General features: G+C 42.5%; 2 protein-coding genes across 2 annotated transcripts in view; one reads left to right on the forward strand and one right to left on the reverse strand.

Moving 5' to 3' along the window:
• The window catches only part of LOC126035451 (zinc finger protein 366-like), a 46,734-nt gene that overhangs the window by 17,959 nt on the left and 2,971 nt on the right, over window positions 1–25,804 (forward strand). Inside the window, exons 2-5 of the mRNA XM_049794047.1 lie at window positions 11,402–11,471; window positions 13,471–14,798; window positions 16,917–17,108; window positions 22,796–22,970. Of these exons, the coding sequence (XP_049650004.1) occupies window positions 13,500–14,798; window positions 16,917–17,108; window positions 22,796–22,970 (1,666 nt within the window). The 5' untranslated portion in view covers window positions 11,402–11,471; window positions 13,471–13,499. The remainder of the gene's footprint in view (window positions 1–11,401; window positions 11,472–13,470; window positions 14,799–16,916; window positions 17,109–22,795; window positions 22,971–25,804) is intronic.
• Window positions 1–25,804, reverse strand: part of LOC126035452 (uncharacterized) — a 293,141-nt gene that overhangs the window by 13,158 nt on the left and 254,179 nt on the right. The gene's annotated exons all lie outside the window — the stretch shown is intronic.

The raw sequence follows: 25,804 nt of genomic DNA on the forward strand, positions 1-25,804 counted from the left end.
TGGTTCCCCAATCATTCCCCCTTTTTGTTTTTGAAGCTGCTGCTTCAGTGTGCCATGTGCACGCAGCTCTACTATTTGTGGAGAACCATTTTGATACACTACTTTGCTGTTCCAGTTGTTGTTTTCATACCATACTACTGCTGCTTTACCTGTTTTTCCAGAACCATCTGTGAAGACAGTAGGGCCTTTCACAGGTTCCGGCTGGCTTAAGCTTTTCTGACCAAATGGTATTTCTCGAGCAAATTTCAGGAGCGGGTGCGACGGTAGATGATACGAGATCTGTCCTTGAAAACCCGCCATAGCCACTTGCAGCTTGTAATTGTTTGCCAGACACCATTCAAAGTACCAATTTTGAACAGGTAAAACAATAGTAGCTGGATCACGTCCTGTTAGTTCTACACATCGTTTTCTGGCTTTTATGATTACATCAGCAATAAGTTCAAACAAGCCAGGAGCAGTTTTTCGTGGCCAGAAATGACAAAAACATCCATTCTAAAATATGTAATGGGTCATCCCACTCAGAATTCCACTGCAACAAAGCACCAAATGGCACAGTTTTGTCAATTAGTACAAAGAATTGTACCAATTGAGACAGATCAATTTGAGAAACAAATTTCTTGTGTATACATTGTTCCACCCTGTGAATTACATTTAACACTTCCTTATTCAATATTCTGGGTTCTGTTGGATCATTGGAATTTTTTAATAAGTCTAATAGAGGTTGTAACTGCGAATTGGTCAGTCCAAGATAGGGCCTGATCCAATTCAAGGATCCCATTAATTTCTGTACATCACTGAGTGTCTTAACTGCAGGGTTAAGTTTCACAGGTTGGGGCACAACCTGCTTATTTGTAATTGTCATTCCCAAATATTTCCAGGGTGCTATTTTTTGCTCTTTTTCAGGGGCAATAACTAACTCATATTGTTGTAGCAAATTCGTGGCCAAATTGTTCATGCCATTGAACTGCTCCTTGTTGTCTGACGCTAACAGAATGTCATCCATATAGTGATAACTATAACTAGTAGGGAATTTTTCCCGTACAGGTGACAGAGCTTGTGCAACAAACGATTGACAAGTGGTTGGTGAATTTTTCATGCCCTGCGGCAGAACTCTCCATTGATATCTTTTTGCTGGTTCTGCATGATTGATAGAAGGCACAGAGAATGCAAAAATTTTTTAATTTTTTTTTTTTTTTTTTTCTTGGGAAGCTAGTGGAATTGTAAAAAAAACCCAACCCTTAAGGTCCATGACAATGATTTCCCAATCTTGAGGGATCATGGCAGGTGAAGGCATGCCTGGTTGCAGAGCCCCCATCATGGCCATGACAGCATTGACTTGCCACAGGTCATGCAAAAATCGCCATTTTCTTGATTTTTTTTTTTTTTTTTTTTCACAAACACTGGAGCATTCCACAGACTGTGAGATGGTTCAATGTGTCCAGCAGCTAGTTGTTCTGCTACCAATTCTTGCAGGGCCTTTAATTTTTTCAAGTGGTAGGGGCCACTGATCCACCCACACAGGGTTATTTGTTAACCAAGTTAAAACAAGCATGGGTTGTCTAACATCCTGCAGCACAGTGGCCCCCGTTAAAAATCTGTGATAATTCTCACCCCCCACTGCGACAAGCAATCCCTCCCCCATAAATTGAGGGGAGCTGCCACCACATATGGTTTAATAACTGCCTGTTGGCCCTCAGGATTGGCAATCGGAACTGGAGTGGCTGCTATCTTTGCACGTGTGGATCCTCCCAGCCCCACTACTCCCATACCAGCCTCCTCTGTTGGCCAGGTAGACGGCCACAGATAATCGGCAATAATAGTCACATCAGCTCCGGTGTCCAGGAGCCCCGCAAGCCTTTACTGTAGTTGGAGATCTTCCGTGATTTGACAGTGTGCACGTCATATGTGGTCAGGATGATGAGACAGTCTGAGATCAGCAGACCTGAGGGGGTCCCGTGGAGCCGAAGCCTCCAGCGCATCGCAGTCGCTGTTCTGCTTTTGAAATAGAACTCGAAAAAGGAACAAGTTGAGCAATGCGAGTACCTTTAGGGATTGGTACTGGTGGGTAGGGGGTCGAAATCATCACGCAAATTTGACCTGTAAAATCAGCATCAATAACTCCCACATGCACGATTTTTCCATTCAACGTGCTACCTGATCTTCCCGGTAGCAATGCACTCAGTCCCCGTCCTATAGGACCCCTTGCATTAAGAGGGACCTTAACGATGTCTTTCGTGGCTAGAGTTACTGTGTCGGCGGTGGATACATCCAACCCTGCTGAGCCAGCTGTTGCAGCTGACAATTGTTCGCAGAGAGGAATTGGCCGGCTGTCGGGAGGGGATATGTTCTCCTTGCACGCCCTCTCGCACTCGTTTTGTGGTTTTCCTGTAGCGGCTGTCCATTAGCATGAAATTTGGAACGACATTGTTTTGCAAAATGTCCTCATTTCCCACATTTCTTGCAAGTAATCTCCAGTGAGTGGTGCACCAGTTGTTTACCTGGTGATGTTTTGTGTGGAGAAGTTACCATGATGTGTCCTTCACTGCCACACCCAGAGCACTTTCCAGAATTTCTCATAGTATTGGCTAGGGTGGCCACCGTGTGTTCCAGTGTCCCAACTTTAGAACATGCAGCTACCATGTCGGGAACAGAAGGATCTCCTGGTAAAGCCTGTATGATCTTTTGACAGTCCTCATTAGCATTATCTTTTGCCAACTGTTTGCATAGCATTTGTCTTAAGACCTCATCTTCTACCTGTTTTTCCAGGGCAGCAGATATTTTTTCTACAAACTGTAAAAAGGGTTCTGTGGGGCCTTGGCGGATAGTGGCATATTTTTGCTTCGGAGCTGCCATATCCATGGTTCGCTTTATTGCCATAAGGCCTATATTTTGGGCTTGTTTGAGAGCCAGCGGAGGCCATGTAGCCTGTAGCTGAGGGTTACTATACTGCCCTTCACCAAGCAAGGCATCCTCTCCCAGGCCTAATCTCGGGTCGTCCTGTGGCAGTCGTGAATTATGCAGCGCCGCCGCGCGTGCCATCTGCCTCCAGGTGGATTGAAATACTTGCAATTGTACGGGCTGAAACAGCACTTGCGCCAGATGCATAATGTCATATGGACACAGCAGATCTGTGCTAATTATACGAAGAAGTTGCATCACCTCAGGAGAATTGATTCCACATTTTTGTACTTTATTCTGCAAGTCCTGCACTACTCTCCAGCCGATTGGATTGTGCTCATCTTGCCAGTTTGTGCCCGCAGCAGCTTTGAAAACAGGAAATGTAACAGGAGCCTCTGCTGCGTTATCTAGAGGCTTTAGAAATGCTGGTGTTAGAGAGCACGGGCTCAGGCGTTCTACTAGATCCCAGTTGCCGGAGTCGGCAGCATATCTTCTAACTCCCTCCCAAAATTGATCAGGGGATCTCGGGACCACAGTTACTGTGGACGGAGGGAGAGTCCATGGCAGGGGTTCTTTCAGTATGGTTTTATCTGCGAGCTGCAGGGATCACATAGCGTCAATTAGAGCTTTTTCTGCCTCAGTTTCATTTTGGCTCTCACTTTCCGTTCGGCCCTCACATTAGGTTTGACTCTCACCGTCCTTTCGGCCCTCAATTTCATTACAGCCCACACTTTCCAGCTCAGTGTTAGTCACCGCATTTTTCTCCTCGGGGGGGGGCTGATGGAGTCACCCCTTCTGCTGACACACCAGTAGGTGAGGAGGGCCCCTCATCGCCCGGTAAAGTAATTAATGGCGTAGGAGGAGGAGGTGAATAAGGGTATGATCTGATTTTGCTCGTGAGGGGTTTTCTGCCCGCAACTGCTGATATTGCAGCATCGGCCGCAGCTGTTACTTGAGCAGAAACTTTTTCATTGATAACATTTTCTGATTTCTCATCTTTCTTTTGCTGATCTTTCGCATCACATTCTGCTTTCCATTCCTTCAGGGTCTCACGTAATAGACGCCATACGATCGCCAACTTACAGAGCTCTTTCTGTCCTTTAGACATCTCATCAAACATTTTCCAGCCCACTGCTTGCCACGCATCCACACTGAATGCAGTAACTGTTGTGGCTGTAAAGCCTTGCACCTTACACCGTATTAAAATCCATTTCAGGCTTTGTTCTGGGGTTTTAACCCCTTTTCTTTTTAACAGGGCTTTCCAGGTAGACAAAATCGTCTCCTTTTCTTTTCTTAATTGCTGCCCCATTCTAACAGTTTAGTCCCCGGTGGCTCACCTTATTAGGTGTCTAGTCTCAGGTCCAGACCAGGCAGATTCCACTGCTCTCAACTTCACCGGGCTCCGTCTCCGCAGCTTTTCTCGCTGCCGGTATACTCTTTCGCAGCTCTCGTCGCCGCTGGTATACTTCTCGCTAGTGCTGGATTTATCGCCGTTAGATGATCTGTTCGCTCAGGCGCATCGGGGTCACCATTTGTCACGGTAGAGACGGAGACGACAAGTAATAGATCACGCAAAATGGCTACTTTATTGTTCTAACACACCTTTTTATCCCCTTCTTCAGAGTATGTGTTAGTATATGATTGGCTTAGTTAGTAACTAACAATTCATGATTGGTGATTTTGTCAGGACGGTTCTTCTTATCACTATCTTGTTTTCGTACTGGTCTTCTCGGATCTTTCCAGACTTCTCAAGGATATACTACAAGCTGCTCAAGGTCGCGCTGTTCTCGAACTGTCAGGAATTCCGTAGACTTGTTGCATCCCCCGACACCTTAACTAGAGCCCTGGGCTGTGACAGTAACCATGCTCTCCTTTGGCTGGAGCTGGGCCATTATGCAGCCAAAAATGCAAGTGCCAAGGGGCAGGAAGCAGAGAAATCAGACAGGGTAGTTAGGGGCTGCAGACTCCATCTTCTCTAGAGATAGGTCTGGGCCCCACTTCAGGTGTCACTTCTGCAGGCTTATTGAACAGTCACAAGTTAAAGGTACTTCACCCTCCTGTGTGATTGTACTTATGGATTGGCTATGAAGTCAGGCTCCTTTCAGTTCATTCTTCCCGATAACCCTTTGTCTGCAGTGCCAAAGCTCCAGAAGAAGGGACTCAGAGTCCAGTATGGGTGAGTGCAATTTTTTAAGGTACTTTTCTAGGCCTGGAACATCCTCAGCCTAAACTCAGACCTATACTCACTTCCTGGACAAAAGCTCTCAGAACTCAGCCTTGCTTTTTTGTTTTCTTTTTAAAACAGATGAAACTAATCTGGGGTACCTAAGATAATTTCATCTTGACATGAACATAGGAATGCCTTCAAAAACAGCTGAGTGCCACACACTGGTTAGCCTGCTTGTACATTAAAAAAAAAAAAAAAAGTAACCAATTAAGACTATGCAGTTCAAGGGTTATCAGAAAAAAATGATGCACCTTTGCAGTGGCAAAAGATCAGTTTCAAAAGCTGGGAGAAATTGAAGCAGGACTGCATCAGCTGTTGGGGGAGTGGTGGGGAGATGGAAAACAGGGCATAAGTGAAATAACTTACAGTACACGTGGGTTTCGGGGTACTTTAAGAAGAAACACCCAACTGTCTTGTTAGGCAAGAAAAAGGTAATGAGAATGATAGGACAGGTTTTGCTAAACTAAGGACAGAGCACACATAAAAGCAATGAGAGGCATAGCAAAACATTATGCTAAACTGAGAAAAGAGCACTCATATTGGAGAGAAGAAAAATATCTACAGCTACCTCACTACAGCACCAGGCAATTTTTTTTAAACTAATAAATGCCACCATTGAAAAGCAAATTATGCCATAACCCACTCTATAAGCACATCTGATGCCACCAACAGTGCCCCAGCTTTGGCAGCATAGGTGGTAGGACTGCTCCAGATTTTCAGCACAGGAAATCTCAGAATCTAGTTTAACATTTTTAATAACTAACAAAACAAAAATTATCTGTAAATTATGGAAAAGTGAATGTGTATTCATTTTTATATTATTTTAAGCATTTTCTCTATTACAAGAAATACCAAGGTAACTATACTCCTGTAAAAGTGCTTACAGTGTCTTGCTCCCTGAAAATAGAGTAGAAAAAGGAGTTACACATCTATTCAAGATGATTCCAAAAGCTTCTCTATAAGCAGTGCAGGCAAATGGGTATGTTTCCTAAACATCTGTATATCCCAGCTAAAATAAAACAAAAATTATGTAACTTAACATGTTAAAATTTGGGAATAACAAAGACAATGCAGGGAAGGTATTTCTCTTGCACAGCTTTTTGAGAGAAGACCCATTTCTTCATATTGGTATCATCCCCTAGACAATATGAATGCAGCTACACTGCATAGGAAGCCCTTAAAACAGACAGAATATCTAAAATGATCAAACCTCAAACATGAAGCAAGGGAAAAAAAAGGATTATTTAATATATGAGATATCTTTGAAAGTTCATTGCTTGTTGCATGTCTACTGTGTCATGTTAAGCTGTTTAAATATTTCAGATTTTTTAATCAATTAAGCTTCTTAGGTGTGTGTATGATTTCCATTAAGTTTGTCTGCAAAGGTTACCATCTGTTAACATATTGTCTCAGGATATAAGGGGTTTTTTTTCCATAGTTATACAACAAATTTGTCAAAAGTATCACATATCGGTCATGGCTTAGATGGGATCATATCTCATTGGACAACAGAACCCATAACAAATTCACTCCCATGACTGGAGTGCTGCAATGGATGACTATCAGCTCTTCAGAAGGGATAGGCAAGGAAGGAGAGGTGGTGGGGTGACTCTCTATGTTAGGGAGTGTTTTGATTGTACAGAGCTCCACGACTGTGATGATAAGGTTGAGTGCTTATGGGTGAGGATGAGAGGGAAGGCCAACAAGGCAGATATTGTGCTGGGAGTCTGTTACAGACCACCCAACCAGGTTTAAGAGACGGATGAATCATTCTACAAGCAGCTGGCAGTAGTCTCACAATCGTCTGCCCTTGTTCTCGTGGGGGACTTCAACTTTCCAGACGTCTGCTGGAAATACAACACGGCAGAGAGTAAGCAGTCTAGGAGGTTCCTGGAGTGTGTGGAAGATAACTTCCTGACACAGCTGGTAGGTGAACCTACCAGGGGAGGAGCCTCGCTAGACCTACTGTTTACAAACAGAGAAGGACTGGTGGGGGGTAAGATTGTCAGAGGCCGTCTTGGGCTTAGCGACCATGAAATGATAGAATTCTCAATTTTTGGTGAGGCAAGGAAGGTGGTCAGCAAATCCACCACTATGGACTTCTGAAGGGCAAACTTTGGCCTTTTCCAGACACTGGTTGAGAGAGTCCCTAAGGAGACAGTCCTGAAGGGAAAAGGGGTCCAGGAGGGATAGACATTCTTCAAGAAGGAAATCTTAATGGCTCAGGACCAGGCTATTCCCATGCGCCTCAAGATGAACTGTCGGGGAAGACGATTGGCCTGTCTGAACAGGGAGCTTTTGCTGGGACTCAGGAAAAAAAAGGAGAGTTTACCATCTCTGGAAGAAAGGGCAGGCAACTCTGGAGGAGTACAGGGATCTTGTTAGGTCATGCAGAGAGGAAATTAGAAAGGCAAAAACTCAGCTAGAACTCAATCTGGCCACTATTATAAAGAGACAACAAAAAATGTTTTTACAAATATGTTAACAACAAAAAGAGAGCCAAGGAGAATATTTATCCTTTAATGGATGCAGACGGGAACATTGCCACCAGAGATGAGGAAAAGGCTGAGGTACTTAATGCCTTCATTCCCTCAGTCTTTAATAGGGAGACCAGTTATCCTCAGGATACTCCATCCCCTGAGCTGGAAGACAGGGACGGAGAGCAGAATATACCCCCCATAATCCTGGAGGAAATAGTTAGTGACCTACTACGCCATCTGGACACTCAAAAATCTATGGGGCCAGACGGGATCCATCCAAGAGTACTGAGGGAGCTGGCAGAGGTGCTTGCCAAGCCACTCTCCATCATTTACCAGCAATCCTGGTCATCGGAGGAGGTCCCAGACGACTGGAGGCTTGCCAAAGTGATGCCCATTTAGAAGAAGGGTCAGAGGGAGGATCCAGGGAACTACAGGCCTGTCAGCCTGACCTCGGTGCCAGGGAAGATTATTGAACAGTTCGTCCGGAGTGTGCTCACATGGCATGTGCAGGACAACCAGGGGATCAGGCCCAGCCAGCATGGGTTCATGAAAGGCAGGCTCTGCTTGACCAACCTGATCTCCTTCTATAACCAGGTGACCCGCCTAGTGGATAAGGGAAAGGCTGTGGATGTTGTCTACCTTGACTTCAGCAAGGCCTTTGACACTGTCTCTCATGGCATACTCCTTGAGAAGTTGGTGTCTCATGGCTTGGACAAGTGTACTCTTCGCTGGGTGAAAAAACTGGCTGGATGGACGAGCCCAGAGAGTTGTGGTGAATGGAGTTAAATCCAGTTGGCAGTGGGTCACAAGTGGTGTTCCCCAGGGCTCAGTACTGGGGCCAGTTCTGTTCAATATCTTTATCAATGATCTGGATGAGGGGATCTAGTGCACCCTCAGTAAGTTTGCAGACGACACCAAGTTGGGAGGGAGGGTTGATCTGCTCGAGGGTAGGAAGGCTCTACGGAGGGATCTGGACAGGCTGGATCAATGGGCTGAGGCCAATTGTATGAGGTTCAACAAGGCTAAAGTGCCGGGTCCTGCACTTTGGTCACAACAACCCCATGCAGCGCTACAGACTTGGGGAAGAGTGGCTGGAAAGCTGCCTGGCAGAAAAGGACCTGGGGGTGCTGGTTGACAGCCAGCTGAATATGAGCCAGCAGTGTGCCCAGGTGGCCAAGAAGGCCAATGGCATCCTGGCCTGCATTAGAAATAGTGTGGCCAGCAGGAGCAGTGAAGTGATTGTTCCCCTGTACTCGGCACTGGTGAGGCCGCACCTTGAGTACTGTGTTCAGTTTTGGGCCCCTCACTACAGGAAAGACATTGAGGTGCTGGAGCGTGTCCAGAGAAGGGCAACCAAGTTGGTGAGGGGCCTGGAGCACAAGTCTTATGAGGAGTGGCTGAGGGAGCTGGGGCTGTTTAGTCTGGAGAAAAGGAGGCTGAGGGGAGACCTTATCGCTCTCTACAACTACCTGAAAGGAGGTTGTAGTGAGGTGGGCGCTGGTCTCTTCTGTCAGGTGGCTGGAGATAGGACGAGAGGAAATGGCCTCAAGTTGCACCAGGGGAGGTTTAGGTTGGATATTAGGAAAAATTTCTTTACTGAAAGGGTTGTCAGGCATTGTAACAGGCTGCCCAGGGAAGTGGTTGAGTCACCATCCCTGGAGGTATTTAAAAGACGTGGCACTTAAGGACATGATTTAGTGGGCATGGTTGTTGGTTGGACTTGATGATCTTCAAGGTCTTTTCCAACCTAAATGTTACTATGATTCTGATTCTATGAATTCAGCATAGTGAAGCCCCTTTGGTTAGATCCCGAGACTGATGCAAGTTTTGCATAAATAGTGACTGAGTGAAAACTAAGTAAAGACTTTGGTGCTTAGTTCAACAGCTGTATGACTGGATACATTTAAAACCAAAAACTATACTGAAGGGTGTACTGAATGAAGGAGATCCCTTCAAACCTATTAAGACAAGCATAACCACCTCTATAATAAGAGTTTACAGAAGTCAGTGACTGAAAAAAAAGCTGGTTGTTCAATAAGACTGGAGCTCTCCAGCTGTTCAACTTTAGCTTAAGAAATGTAATAGTGTGTCATTTGTCACTGATCCTCACCACATCCTATGCAGAAACAGCTGTTAGATTTCATTCTTTCCTTATAGATGCCAGTATGTCAGGCCTCAAGAGGAGAGCAGAAATGTAGTCTTAGAGTGCACAGTTTCTACAGTTATAGATGTTCATTTAAACATGGAATTTCTCTTCCAGCTAAGAGCAGCTGTTCAGCCTATTCAGCCTTTAGCCTTCCTACACTTTCCTCTGTTTCATCTTCTTTTGAAATAGAAAACAGAAGTGGAAACCTCATAATAAATAAGTAGCCTGTTTGTCAGAGGTTACATATCATTTTCACTTGTCTTGGTCTCATTTCAGTTTTTACCACTGTGTTGCCCACGAGCAAAATCAGAACAGTAGTAGTCAGTGTTTAAGTTGGAGCAACTTCATAACCTCCCATTTTTATTGCTGAGCTTATATTTATTCTATAGATAGAAGGCACTTTCATACTGGAAGCAGAACCTTGGTTCTATTGAAGTCTAAAGAAAATTTGCTGTTGACATCAGTATGGAATATTAACTGGGGACTATAACAATGTGTATGCTTGTAGAGTGAATAGCATGATTTACATACTTTTTAAAAAACCCTTTGTCTGTAGAAATATGATGAGTGGAAATGAGAAAGTAAATGGTGTTTCATATTCTGTGTTAAAATCTCTTCCCCTTTCATGGAAGCTAACTCAACAACATTATTAGCTACTGCATAGATATTCTATTTTGGAAATACCTCAGCAACTATCTGAACTCACTATAGCCTTTCTTTTCTTTTTTAAAAGGGCAGGGAGAGAGATTATTTGTGGTTCTATTTTTCAAAATAGTGTATTTCCAAATATACTTATTTACATAAAGAAAGAAACTGTGAGGATGCTTGTCTGTTCTAAAGAAATTAACTATTTTATAAGCTCTGGAGTGCTAGGTTTAGGGTTTTTTTATGTTTAAGTGCCAACATAGCATGGAAACATCTGTCTCAGTGAGGTTTCCAGACCAAGTTTTCAAAACTGAAAAGCTGAAATACTGCTGATAAAAGCTAGAATTTTTAATGTCTATTCAGGTTTAAACTAAATGTTTAGAATCACACACTACTGCACTAGATAGCATTCCATGTTAAATAACTAGGTGCTGGAGAAAGAAAGAAGTTTTAAAGTGCTTATATAGGAAAGACAAAAGGTCCCTAGGAGATATTTAATACAAAAATCCTTCACTTCACCCCCCCCCTTATTTATTGTTGAGTAATAAAATGAGATCAGCTACTCCAGAGTCAGAACAAAATTAATGGGGAACTGTGATATTAAATGCTTTAAAGTTATCTACTGAAGTTATTTAAAGAAGGGATTGCTCCTTAACTATTTATCGCATGGTGGTCAAATCTGCAGTCTCTTCTATGGTTTCCTCAGGACTCACGTTTTTATGGATTAAGTTCTGATTAATGTGAAGATCATGCCTCCATTCAAATTAGCAAGGGTTTTCTACCAACATGAAAGGAGATGAGAAGAGAGGCTAGATTTAATCTTTCCTTGATGAATTTCTACATCATGGGGCTTGGCAGTTTGAAGGGAAAAAAAAGCAGCAAGGTGATCCATATTTAGACTGTAAATCTGTACTTTCCCTCCCCTTTTAGGTGCTCTTCTGTCAGATTATACAGCACCTCTCTGACTGATCTGGTCACTGACTGATTAAACATTTTCCCTTGTAGGCTTGGTCCTGTGATGTGTGTGACCGTGGACAGTGGAATAAAACTATATGCTCAGTGAAAGCAACCAAAGGTCAGTAGTGCAAGGAAATTATTTGTTTCTAGTAATTTCAAGCAGTTCTAGAGCCTCTGCCATAACTCCATGTTCCAGATATAGACTGAAATTTTGCATAAAACAGGCTGTGGAAGAAGGGAGGAACCAGCAGCCAAGAGACAAGAGAGTAATTAGACACAACTCACTGTCACTTCTATGTATTTTTGGCAGCATTTCAATAATCTAACAAAGCCAGTAAAGAACATAGCTGGGTTCTCAATTGCTATGGGCATTCTGAAGCATTTTATACTCATTTTGCTGGGAAAGAATCAGATACACAAGATAAAAGACATTTGAAGGACAGGTCCATACTTTGAAGGGGAGATTTTGGTCTACAGGCATATTTTATGTTCAAATTGTGTGATTTTAACATTGCTCAAGATGAATTTTGAAAAACTTTTTTTCCCTTTTGGAAAGAAGTAAAGTCTTTTTTGGTATTCAGAGGATTCCCTTCCCCTTCTCCCTTTTTAATAAGTCAATCCTTTGTACCCAAAGAGTCTTCAAGATCTAACTGTTCCTCATTTTGTCCAGGGAGTTAGGGTGACAAGGAAACATAACAAAATGCATACTCCCTAACAATCCTCTCTGACAGAACACACACATGCTCATATATATATATATATACATGCATGCACACACATATATATTTGTATATATATTGTGTGTGTGTGTGTGTATATATATATACACACACACACTCTACTGCCAATCAATGAGCTAGGGACTGAAAGTCACATCCTGGTATAATTATTAGATACTTATCCCAGTTTTAAGCAAATTTTTTTTTTAGGCTTTTGCCCTATCACGGGTGTTTTTAAAATCATCATTTTAGAGATCCTACAATTTTCACTTCAATTACCATTCCTTCTTTGTGCATTGATTGATCCCTTTGTCTAAAGTTTCCATCTTAAAGTTTTGTCACTGAGCCTTTGGCTTCACACAGTATCTCAAAGATAATTCCACAATCTACTCTATTAGAAGGAAGTAATCTGTTTGCAAGCAGGTTTTTAAGATGCCTTCTCTTGTCCACAGCCTAACTAGGTCAGAGATGTGCTTTTATCTATCCTTAGAAACAGATTTGTCCAGCATGGATCTTCCTGAAACAAAACAGGAGTGTCTTTAGTACTCTAACCACCTTCATGCTCTCCACCCAATATTTCCAAGAATGGTTTTATAAATAGCATCAACATATGCATGTACACAGACATACACACATACACACACACACACACTTTCAGATAAGTGCATCCCTAGAGAGCCAAGGCAAAAGGTAGAAGCCTTATTTAAGATGAACCAAAATTCATAATCAGGATTTTAGATGAACCCCAAATTCAGGAGAAGCTCCCTGTACAATCAGTAGAATATAAAATTTTGCCAGAGGACAATTATTAATCTGCCTTGTCACACTGTACCATAGAAAGGATTAGAGCATTCTTAGTTGCCAATTACTCTGGAGACCTGAGGGGTTGTTGACATTAGTTCTATATTTAGTTTTAAAGTGGGGTTTTTGCCCACCTGTTTAGAAACAAACACCACCACCCCCCACCCCCCACCCCCGATTATGTCTGTAAAACTGAAAGTAATTCAGAGAGTGGTCAAAGGTCTTTCCTCCCCCAAATCTGCCAATTCTAGAGCCTGTGCATGCACAGCCAATGACAGGATTTTGCCCACAAATAGCCTGGCTGAATTAAATTAAGCAGAAACATTGCCATACAGATTCATCTACTAAGTAGTATGGGTCAAACTTGATTTAAACCACCAATTCTACCACAGGAAGACCAAAGCTGCTTTGTTCTCCACTAGCCAATTTAATTCTGCTTTAAAAGGCATTTTTCTTATATGGGCCTAAGACATCCTTAGTTGCATTTAATTAAAAACCCCAACAACCTATAAACTAATAAACTAGACAATAAAATGTTAACCCCAGGAGAACAGGAAGAAAAAAAGATATTTGGGGTTTTTTTTTGTTTGTTTTAAGGAATTTTGGCAACACAGAAAAAATTAAATATGATGAAGAATGAAGAAACGAGTTTTAATGTGGACAGTACACGAGCCTCTCCCTTTTCCTGCTGCCTGCAGCCCCTGAGCCCTGTTACAAAGCCACAAAGAATGACTCCATTTGGTGAAGAATTCAGACCACACCTCTCACATTTCCACTATGGACATCCTCCTCTTGGAGACATGGAAACTTTCCAGGGGTCCTTGGAAGGAAGGTCTCGGAAACGCAAGAGCATGCCAACAAAAATTCCACCTTCTATCACTCTTGAGGGTTCCTCATCACCACCAGACAGACCTGAAGATCACAATGATATAGGCCCTTCCAGTCTCCCCATGGTGTTTCAACAGCCAGCACAGCCCAAATACAGTTCTCAGATGATCGACCTCTGCAACTTTGGTTTTCAGTTCTACAGAACTCTGGAGCACTTTGGAGCCAAGCCCATTAAGCAAGAACCAGTGAAGCCTAAGATGGCATGGCCCAGTAGCCCAGCATTCATGCAGGCTCCTTACCCTTATTATCCTAAAGTCCATCCTGGCTTGATGTTTCCTTTTATTGTGCCCCCAAACTTTCATTTCAGGAACCCCTTTCAAATGAAAAGGCCTCCAGAGCCACCCTTCAGGAGGGCTGAAGTAAGAGGATGTGGTGAAAATAAACAGAAAGTGGAAAGAGTAGATGTCAACCTTCAGATAGACGACAGCTACTATGTTGATGTGGGGGGTGAACAGAAACGCTGGCAATGTCCCATGTGTGAGAAGTCCTATACATCCAAGTACAATTTGGTCACCCATATCTTGGGGCACAGTGGCATTAAGCCACATGCTTGCATCCGATGTGGCAAACTTTTCAAGCAGCTGAGCCACTTGCACACGCATATGTTGACACACCAGGGCACTAGGCCACATAAGTGCCAGGTGTGCCACAAGGCTTTCACTCAAACCAGTCATCTTAAGAGACACATGATGCAACACAGTGACATCAAGCCTTACAACTGCAAGATCTGTGGCAGAGGTTTTGCCTATCCCAGTGAGCTGAAAGCACACGAGTCTAAGCACGAGAATGGCCGAGAGAACATTTGCGTGGAGTGTGGTCTGGACTTCCCAACCTTGGCCCAGCTGAAAAGACACTTAACAACCCACCGTGGCCCCATACAGTACAATTGCACTGAATGCGATAAGACCTTCCAGTACCCGAGTCAGCTGCAAAACCACATGATGAAGCACAAAGACATCCGTCCATATATCTGCACTGAATGTGGCATGGAGTTTGTGCAGCCTCACCATCTCAAACAACACTCCCTAACTCACAAGGTAAGCCATCACGAGTTGCACTGTCACCTTACATCAGAAGGTAGCACAAGGATTACAGACTACTAGATACATGTACCTCCTTGGAAAGAAGGTAATCAGTCTATAGAGCCTCATGCTGGCCCTTTGCCAGTGGGAGAATTTTATGCAGAGCAAAAGCCCCAGAAGCACTGGCAATACTAGAAGCCAGATGTCTCTGTCAGTCTTAAGAAAGTACATGCAAAAATGTTTTGCTATAAACAGGAGTTAAATTTAAACACCTGTATTACTTCCCAAAATTGTATTCACATCTCTCTGTTTCTGGGTTTTATCTTCAGAATGACCTTCTGTAAAATAATATAATTTTGTAGAGCTGTCTAACCCCCCTGAAATTTTAACAGAAATTGTCTACTGAAAAACAGATCTATTGCTTTGCTTCCCTTAACTGGGAAGTAGGTGGATATGCAGTAGGCTGTATGTATGCAGCAAAAGAAAGTATATTATTACTCATCAGAATTTGAAGAATCATTATAATGAGACATTTAGGGAAAAAAAATCCAACCTAAGAAAAATTCCCCTTTGTGCATAAGTTATCCAGAATGCCAGTTAATAAAAGTGGACAAGCAGGACCATAATCCCAAGCAATTTGTATCAAGTGGCAGTCTTGACAGCAGTGTCAGTAATGACAGCAGTGTCAGTCAGACTAGGAGCAGGCTTTGGAACACATCCAAAAGGATCACTTTAAAAAATAGGAAAAATATAAGTGTTCCATTCAACAATATCTGAAATTAGTTTATCCACCTTTACAACAATGTTATTAAGACAAGTCAAAAAATCCACACATTTTATAAAAATTTGCTTCCAGTCTTGCATTTTTTTTTCCTTTGACACTTGAGTTTTGGCTTTTATATGAAAAATGGAAAGCTACAGCATTTTAGTCTAATAGACAGATTTTCTTTTAAAAAACAACCATCTCTACTTCCACATTTGCTTGTTCTTCCCTACTACACTATTATAATTTCTGTTCTTTCTGGAAATTCCCTGGCCTTTGGATTTACCAAACAAAATTCTACTAATTCAATACTCGATAATTTTTTGTCATAGGAAATGCAATGCCCTTGAGCCTTTAGAGAGCTTCTGCTTCTTTGTCCACAGCTGCAGCTGTGAACATAATTAACAGTACTTAGCTGCCCAAATGTAGCCTCACAGCAGATAAGCAGTTGCTGTTGGTGTTCACAGTTTTAGCTTTGCAATTAACTATGAAAACCACTTACTGGTACAAAAGTAGAGATTGTTTCAAGTCATCTTTGTAATGGGGGCCTGCAGGAGGAGTAATTGCTCTTGGCACTTCACTAGTAAATCCTCATTACCTTCAGCAAGTTATACTCAAACTCTGAAAGTGTTTAGTGGTAAATTCATTGATTTTCATAGGATCTAAATGACTTTTTGAGGAGCTGGCAGTTAGACCACATGGTGTGACCAAGAATATTGAATTATGCATTAGTAAATTGGCATACAGGGTACGAGAAATGCTCTGTAAACACCAGATAAAATGGGGTCACTCTATTAGAGTTAGTGCAAGTCCTACTAAGAGTAAATAGTTTTTTCTCTTCCTTGAATGTAACATGTACATCCTTATTTGGTGGCATTGCTTGAATACTTCTCGGTTATTTCAGATTATTTTCTATAGCTTTCTTCAAAAGAGGGACAGGTCTTTTTTTAGAAGCTAATGACACTCAATTACCATAGGCAGGCACTACTTTAGTCTCTTAACTGGTTAGCTTTTATTCTTGCTCAATAAGTGTACACATTTGACCAATATTTTACATAAGCAGCAGAGTAGAACAGAGAAGCTCTGCTACTATGTCTCACTGATTTGTAAACTTACTGATGGAAACAAAATTCATTATTTCATTAAGCTTACATGTTGTTTTCCCTCTCTGCTTCTCAGTTCTTGTAAGAATTTGCCAAGAAAAAATACATAAGTATACGTTACTTTAGTAAATTATGTTAAAAGCAAAATAATTTATTACCTGCTTTGCTATTGAAGAATGAATAATTAATATATTGCTGTACTGAAGATGAAGTTATCTAGAAAATATTCCATCTACAGAATTTTCTGATTTTTTTCTTTTCTTACAGGGTGTGAAAGAGCACAAATGTGGAATTTGTGGCCGGGAATTTACTCTGCTGGCCAACATGAAGCGACATGTCCTGATCCACACCAATATCAGAGCCTATCAATGCCATTTGTGCTTCAAGAGCTTTGTGCAAAAGCAGACTCTCAAGGCTCACATGATTGTTCACTCTGATGTTAAACCCTTTAAATGCAAGGTAAGTGTATCTCCTTTGGTGGCAGAGGCATAAACCCACTGGATATTTCTGTGATGTTATCACCTGGTGATATGGTAGAATTAGAAAAACAAGACTTGCTAACACATTCTACAGTTGTATTTAAATTAGCATAAACAGTCTAGTTTCCTTTCTTGGTCTGGGTTCTGCTTAGGTTGCACAAAATAATGGAGGTAAATATCTGTGATTTACTCCCTTCCCCTTCGATATCAGTAACTGTCATCCTCAAATTTCTTTTTCTACTTGCATTTAAATGCCACTGTGGTTTGAGGACAATAAACATACCTGACATTTGCTCTAGTACAGCCATCCAAACAGAAGTCTAAGTGCTTAATAGCTTGAAACACTGACTAAACACATAGATCAACTTGTGCACCCTGCAGAGGACCATGAAAAAGCAGCAGCCATGACTTCACACAGTGATGCTATGCAACAGACCAGGGAAGGACTCAAAGAAAGCTACAGCAAAATTGAACTGCAGAAGGGATTTGAATGGGCCAAATGGAATTACCAGACTGAAATTCAGGGCAGGACATCAGTATCCTAATGAAATGGCCTTTGAGACCATCTGGCCTTTTTAGGATCCTCTGGGAATTCCAGTTTGCTACCTCCCTCCAGCACATTGGAGGCTGACATTCCCTTTCCATCCCCTCTTCTCCCCCCTCCCCATAAACTTTTGAATTTGAGCTTTCTTGACTGTGCTCATCTCTAATTTCTTCCTTATGAATGTTTATATTCTTATTCAGTATCGGACACTACATCTATTCCTTTTGCTGCCTATATGGTTCATTATTGTAGCCATACCTTGTGAAGTCAAAGGCTGTAGGTTTTATTCCCACTTTGATCTGCTCTAAGAGGGCTATAAATATGGAATGGAGCATATTACCCAGTTTATGCCTAAGTAACTGAAGACTGATCTGGAAGCAATTTCTAGAACTCTTTCAACCAACATCTTTATGGAATTAAATATTTTCTTAAAAGGAGTCATTCATTGAGAAGCAAAGCTGGATGAATGTTCTGGTTTTAGCTGGGATAGAGTTAATTTTCTTTGTAGTAGCTGGTATAGTGCTATGTTTTGGGTTCAATATGAGAAGAATGTTGATAACACACTGATGTTTTCAGTTGTTGCCAAGTAGCGTTTAGTCTAAAGTCAAGAATTTCTCAGCTTGTCATGCCCAGCCAACAAGAAGGCTGGAGGGATGCAAGGAGTTGGGAGGGGAGACAGCCAGGGCAGCTGACCCAAAGTGGCCAAAGGGGTATTCCATACCATGTGATGTCACATCTAGTATATAAGCTGGGGGGAGTGGGGCTGGGGGGGTTGCTGCTCGGGAACTAACTGGGCATTGGTCGGCAAGTGGTGAGCAATTGCATTGTGTATCACTTGTTTTGTATATTCCAATCCTTTTATTATTATTATTGTAATTTTATTATTGTTGTTATTATCATTATTAGTTTCTTCCTTTCTGTCCTATTAAACTGTCCTTATCTCAATCCACTAGTGTTACCTTTTTCCTTCTGATACCCTCCCCCATCCCACTGGGTGGGGGGGAAGTGAGTGAGCGGCTGCATGGTGCTTTGTTGCTGGCTGGGGTTAAACCACAACAATGAAAAATTTTAAATGGAATTATTTTCTCTTGAAAACTGTAGAACTTCAAAACGTCATAGGAAAATATGGCTTTCAGTGATAATTTTAATAGGAAAATGTCAAAATGAATTTTTTTACTTCCTCATTTTGCTTTGATAACTTTGAAACATTTAACTTTGAAAAAATAAAAGCAAAGACAGCCAGGAACTGGAGTACCAACAGTATGTTTTCCAGCCAGTAACAAAAGCTCTACAGGAACACCTGTTTTTCTTATTTATTTTTTTACTTCTCTGTCCCCACACAATGTTCCTAGGAGGAAAGAAACAAGTAAGCACAGTGAACCAGTTTCTCCTATGGCTGAAGGGGTATGAATCAACATCAATGCCCCTGAACAGAGTGGAGATCCTAACTATAAGCAAAGGGAGAATCAGGAATTGCTCTTTGGCATTACGAACATCCCTTGCCTCTCTGGCAGAGCCCTTGCAAGATTTGAGCAAGTATTTCTGGCTGGTATTCAGAGGGTTAAGGCAATGACCAGATAGCAACCTTTTGGCACCAAGCTCCTCCTCAGCAGAAGGAAGGATATAGCTGTATGAACAGCCTGCTTAACAATGGCTCACATGTCCCCCCAGGAACTGCCTGCAAATAGATTTCATCTTGCTTTCTCTTGTACTTTTCAAAGCTTCCTGTTTTCTCACGGTCCTTTTGTACAGTTTACAGTCTTTCTCCCTCTCCTTTGAGGAAAGGAACACCCTTCTTATGACAAAAAAAAAAAGAAAAAATGAGAAGAATGCAGAGGAAAGAGCACAGCAGTACCCTTTCTACTTCACCACATGCAATGGTTTTCTTTACCTTTTTCTCACAGCAAAAAAACCCATGAGGCTTTCCTATGTGTCTAATCACAGCTAAGCATAGACTATCTGAAGTAAGGGTGTAGCAGTTGTCCTTTCTGTTTCCTCATCCAGCTGCAGCCTGGATCTCTGATTTTTCTCTGGAGTGAACTTCTCTAGCTTTTAAAGGCCTGAGCCCATGCTTCCTTGTTTATTTCTGTTTTAAACAAAAACATTGGAGTTCTGAAGGAGTTGCACCAACTGAAACCAGGACATACACCTTCCTAGTTTGGTCTGCAGATTCAGGCTGTTGTTTAAGCACTAGCTATGAACCCCAGGTAGCTCTGAGTTGCCGTCTTTCAGCACATGAGCCTGAAACCTGCTCCCTTCGCCCTCTGAATCATTGACATTCATCTGAAACTCATCTTGTGCCTTTTGAAGGGGACATCTTACCCAGATACCATGCCACACAGAACCATGGTTCTGAAAAACAATTTTCATATCTGCATTTCTTTCATTTTCCTGCCACACCTCTCTACTCTGGTACCTTTTTCTCATATCCCCAGAGGAGATTTCAGGACAGGAACATATTACACATCCCTAAGACTGTGCATGACTTTGGGAAATGGAAAACCTACCCCCTTCATTCAGAGACACAAAACTTCTATGCTGTAAGGATCCTCTAGGAAGTCCTCTCTCTTTTCAATACGAAGAGAAATAAATGTTGCCTTCACAGAAAAAAAATGCTCCTACCAGACCCATTTTACTACTCAATACCTTATAAAGATATAGATTTGCATGAAGTACTCTAGCCATTCACCTGTTAAACCTGATTTTCCTTGATTACCAGTTTAGATAGAGAAATAAAGACCTAGCTATCAGAAAGCAAAAGCTGGTGAGAACACAGATCAGCCAAGCAGAAAACCAGAAGCCTTCTGCTAAGATGTATTAGAGAGGTATTATTGGCATTCTTGTAGCCAGAAAAAATACTGACACATCACAGATCGTTCCAGCAGCTGTCAAGATATAATCAGCTGGCATTCTTCCTTGTGAATTTTCTGTGCTCATCAGTGCTTCTTCTCTTTGTTTCCCCCCAGCACTTTCAGAATGTTTTTTGGTGCATTCATTTCACTGAATATGTCATCCAGCAGATTAGCTTTCTTTGAATGCAAAAGAGAGACAGTTCTCTTTCCTAAGTGGATGGATGGCCCTTGGAATCTGATACCTTACTTTTACAAATTAATAACTCATTTTCAGTGATTTTTTTTCTTTTTTTTTACTTTGCTGATAAATTTATTTGCTAGAATGTTCATTTTAGTAAAATCACAGCAACCAAATCACAGAACTAATGCAGCTGAAGTAAATATTTTTTTAAAAGCAAGTAAATATTTCTAGACTTTTCCTTTTTGCAACATTAACTCAGCTCTAGTTTTTATTTAAAAACAATACCACTGCAAAATTTTATATTAATGAACTGCTTCCATTTTCCCTGAAGAGATGGTTTAAAAAGCAAAGGATATAGTACTACTTCACCGAGGATCATTCCACTACCTACATTTCCTCCAGATATTCCAGGTGATGGCTTTGTTAATTTGAATCAAAAAGTACTGCAGCAGACCATCTGTACTACCAAAATAAATTAAATCAGAAGTCAGATTGGATCAAAAATTTGGTGGTATCTCAGTAACTGCTTTTTAATAATTTTCTTCCAGATGAGTACACTGATTGATATAAGTTTCAGTTACTCAGTAATGGTGATTCTGTCTCATATAGTAATAAAGATTGTAAAAAAAATTTCTGATGGTAAAAGTATTTCTCTAAAAACATTCCAAAAAAAGAGCTTAGTTAGAAAGCAAACACAGAAGTTTGCAGTGGATGGAAATAGCCACTTGAATGTGAATAAAATTATAAATCATGGTAGGGAAAGACCAGAAGACAAGTAAGACTAGAAGCTTGTAATAGTGATGCCAAACTCTCATGTCTTGAATCATAGAATCATTTAGGTTGGAAAAGACCTTTAAGATCATCAAATCCAACCATTAACCTAACACTGCCAAGTCCACCACTAAACCATGTCCCTAAGTGCCACATCTACACATCTTTTAAATACCTCCAGGGATGATGACTCCACCACTTCCCTGGGCAGCCTGTTCCAATGCTTGACAACCCTTTCGGTGAAGACATTTTTCCTAATATGCAATCTAAACCTCCCCTGCCACAACTTGATGCCATTTCCTCTCATCCTATCACTTGTTACCTGGGAAAAGAGACTGACACCTACCTCACTACAACCTCCTTTCAGGTAGTTGTAGAGGGTGGTAAGGTCTCCCCTCAGCCTCCTTTCCTCCAGACTAAACAACCCCAGTTCCCTCAGCTGCACCTCATAAGACTTGTTCTCTAGACCTTTCACCAGCTTCATTGCTCTTCTATGGACGGGAGAATATATTTGATTTATAAGGGACCAGAGTACAAAAGGACCCATTTAGATAAACAACAACAATGAAAAAAACCCCTTATTGTTTCATCAAATGGAAACCTGCACAATCAATGGCTCAAGCTGTCAGGAACACCCTTCAGGGAAAACTGAGTCATTCTTGCAGCCCCATGATTGTTTAAGTTCCAGCTTACTCACCAGAGACACTGAAACACAGAAGCTGGTAAACAGAAGATAAGAGGATCAGAGAAAAATGGGGGAGCAAGAAAAACAAGAAAAAAATGAATTTCTTTTTCTAGCTTTATGCAAAATGTGCAGCCATTTCATTTCCACTTAAGGAGAAGTAATATTCTGCTTGACTGTTTCACAGAAATCCTTCATTGGTTTTATCTTGTATCTCCGTCTCTGCCTGACATTGTTTTTGATTAAAGGTTAGATTTATAAACTACAAATGAAATGGTTCACCAGGGCAGAAAGTTATACTTTGAATTTCATTCAAGTTAAGAGCCTTTCAGGTTACGTACTTAAGCCTCTCCCCTCCTTACAACAACATTCCCTGATTTTGGGGAATCCTTGACTGTGTGTCTCTCCTAGTCATCAAATTAAAAAAAAATGGCAGCAGTGCAGAAGGCCCTAGATAGATCAAACTTAACCACATATTCTTGTCTGTGGGGTTTTTGTCTGTATCTTTGAAAAACAAATTGCAGCCAGAAGCTGCCAGGGTTCAAGTTGAGAAGGGTAGGTTCTATTTCCTTTTAAAATGTTTTCCTTGGGAGCACTCCTACAAACAAATAATTTTCATTTTTACTGTTTTTGACAGGTGTGTGGAAAGGAATTTAACAGAATGCACAATTTAATGGGACACATGCACTTGCACTCAGACAGTAAACCTTTCAAATGCCTCTACTGTCCCAGCAAATTCACCTTGAAGGGGAACCTAACCAGGCACATGAAAGTCAAACATAGCATCATGGAAAGAGGATTTCATTCTCAAGGTAATATTTTTCAGTTATTCTCTGAGATGTTTGAAGGTGCATATCAGTAAATCCAAATGGGCTTTGTACCACAGATCTACGATCTCGTACCACAGAATCATAGAATGGTTTGGGTTGGAAGGGACCTTAAAGATCATCTAGTTCCAACACCCCTGCCATGGGCAAGAACACCTTGCACTAGACCAGGTTGCTCAAAGACCCATCTAACCTGGCCTTGAACACTTCCAGGGAGGGGGCAGCCACAACCTCTCTGGGCAACCTGTCCCAGTGCCTCACCACCCTCACAGTAAGGAATTTTTTCCTAATATCTAATCTGAATCTACCCTCTTTCAGTTTAAAACCATTACCCCTCTTCCTATCACTACACTCCCTGATAAAGAGTCCCTCTCCATCTTTCCTGTAGGCCTCCTTTAAGTACTGGAAGGCTGCTATAAGGTCTCCCCGGAGCCTTCTCTTCTCCAGGCTAAACAACCCCAACTCTCTCAGCCTATCCTCAGAGGAGAGGTGCTCCATCCCTCTCATCATCTTTGCGGCCCTCCTCTGGACTTGCTCCAACAGGTCCATGGCCTTCTTATGTTGGGGGCCCCAGAGCTGAATGCAGTACTCCAGGTGGGGTCTCATGAGAGTGGAGTAGAGAGGGAGAATCACCTCCCTCGACCTGCTGGCCATGCTTCTTTTGATGCAGCCCACGTTATGGTTGGCTTTCTGGGCTGCAAGTGCACATTGCCGGGTCATGTTGAGCTTCTCATCAACCAACACCCCCAAGTCCTTCTCCTCTGGGCTGCTCTCAATCCACTCATTGCCAGCCTGTATCTGTGCTTAGGATTGCCCCACCCAGGTGCAGGACCTTGCACTTGGCCTTGTTGAACTTCATGGGGTTGGCACGGGCCCACCTCTCAAGCCTGTCAAGGTCCCTCTGGATGGCATCCCTTCCCTCCAGCGTGTCGACCGCACCACACAGCTTGGTGTCATCAGCAAACTTGCTGAGGGTGCACTCAATCACACTGTCCATGTTGCCAACAAAGAAAGATGTTAAACAGCGCCGGTCCCAATACCAACCCTGAGGAATGCCACTCATCACTGGTCTCCACTCGGATATTGAGCCGTTGACCACAGCTCTTTGAGTGCAACCATCCAGCCAATTCCTTATCCACCAAGTAGTCCATCCATCAAATCCATGTCTCTCCAATTTAGAGACAAGAATGTCATGTGGGGACAGTGTCAAATGCTTTGCACAAGTCCAGGTAGATGACATCTGTCGCTCTTACCTTGTCCACTAATGCTATAACCCCGTCGTAGAAGGCCACCAAATGCGTCAGGCATGATTTGCCCTTAGTGAAGCCACGTTGGCTCTCACCAATCACCTCCTTATTTTACATGTGCCCTAGCATAGTTTCCAGGATGATCCACTCCATGATCTTGCCGGGCACAGAGGTAAGACTGACTGGCCTGTAGTTCCCCAGGTCTTCCTTTTTTCCCTTTTTAAAAATGGGGGTTATGTTTCCCCTTTTCCAGTCAGTGGGAACTTCCCCAGACTGCCACGACTTCCCAAATATGATGGATAGTGGCTTAGCCACTTCATCCACCAGTTCCCTCAGGACCCGCAGATGCATCTCATCAGGTCCCATGGACTTGTGCACCTTCAGGTTCCTTAGATCGTCTCAAATCTGACCTTGTCCTACGGTGGGTGGTTCTTCATTCTCCCGGTCCTTGCCTTTGCCTTCTGTGTCTTGGATGGTGTGGCTGGACCACTTGACGATGAAGACTGAGGCAAAAATGTCATTGAGTACCTCAGCCTTCTCCATGTTCCAGGTAACCAGGTCTCCCTTTTCCTTCTGGAGAGGGCCCACATTTTCCTTAGTCTTCCTTTTATCACTGACATGCCTATAGAAGCTTTTCTTGTTGCCCTTGACGACCCTGGCCAGACTCAATTCTATCAGGGCTTTGGCTTTCCTAACCTGATCCCTGGCTGCTCAGACAATTTCTCTATATTCCTCCCAGGCTACCTGTCCTTGCTTTCACCCTCTGTAGGCTTCCTTTTCATGTTTGAGTTTGTCCAGGAGCTCCTAGTTCATCCATGCAGGCCTCCTGGCGTTTTTGCCTGACTTCCTCTTTCTTGGGATGCATCACTCCTGAGCTTGGAGGAGGTGATCCTTGAATATTAACCAGCTTTCTTGGGCCCCTCTTCCCTCCAGGGCTGTAACCCATGGTACTCCACCAAGCAGATCCCTGAAGAGGCCAAAGTCTGCTCTCCTGAAGTCCAAGGTAGCAAGCTTGCTGTGCGCCCTCCTCACTGCCCTAAGGATCCTGAGCTCCAGTCTTTCATGGTCACTGCAGCCAAGGCTGCCCTTGAGCTTCACATTCCCCACCAGCCCCTCCTTGTTGGTGAGAACAAGGTCCAGCATAGCACCTCTCCTCATTGGCTCCTCTATCACTTGGAGAAGGAAGTTGTCATCAACGCATTCCAGGAACCTCCTGGATTGCTTATGCCCTGCCATGTTGTCCCTCCAGCAGATATTGGGGTGGTTGAAGTCCCCCATGAGGACCAGGGCTTGTGAACATGAGGCTGCTCCTATCTGTCTATAGAGATTGGAAGAGACTGAATCCCATAAGCCTGGGCGGTTGTTATTAACTATCTATATTACTCCAGTGCTATAGTTCAGAGATCCCCAAGGTAGTGACCCTTGTCTCAGAGACCTTTCAGACTAGATATCTGATGACACAGAGGTACAGACCGAGACAGAGTAATAGATGGAGACAAAATGAGACAGTACTTGTGAGCACAAAGGAAATAATTTTAGTACACTAAGTTGCTGTTGCCAGGTGTTAGGGAA

This window comes from Accipiter gentilis, chromosome W, assembly GCF_929443795.1.
Source record: "Accipiter gentilis chromosome W, bAccGen1.1, whole genome shotgun sequence".
In the NCBI taxonomy this organism is placed as follows: Eukaryota; Metazoa; Chordata; class Aves; order Accipitriformes; family Accipitridae; genus Astur; species Astur gentilis.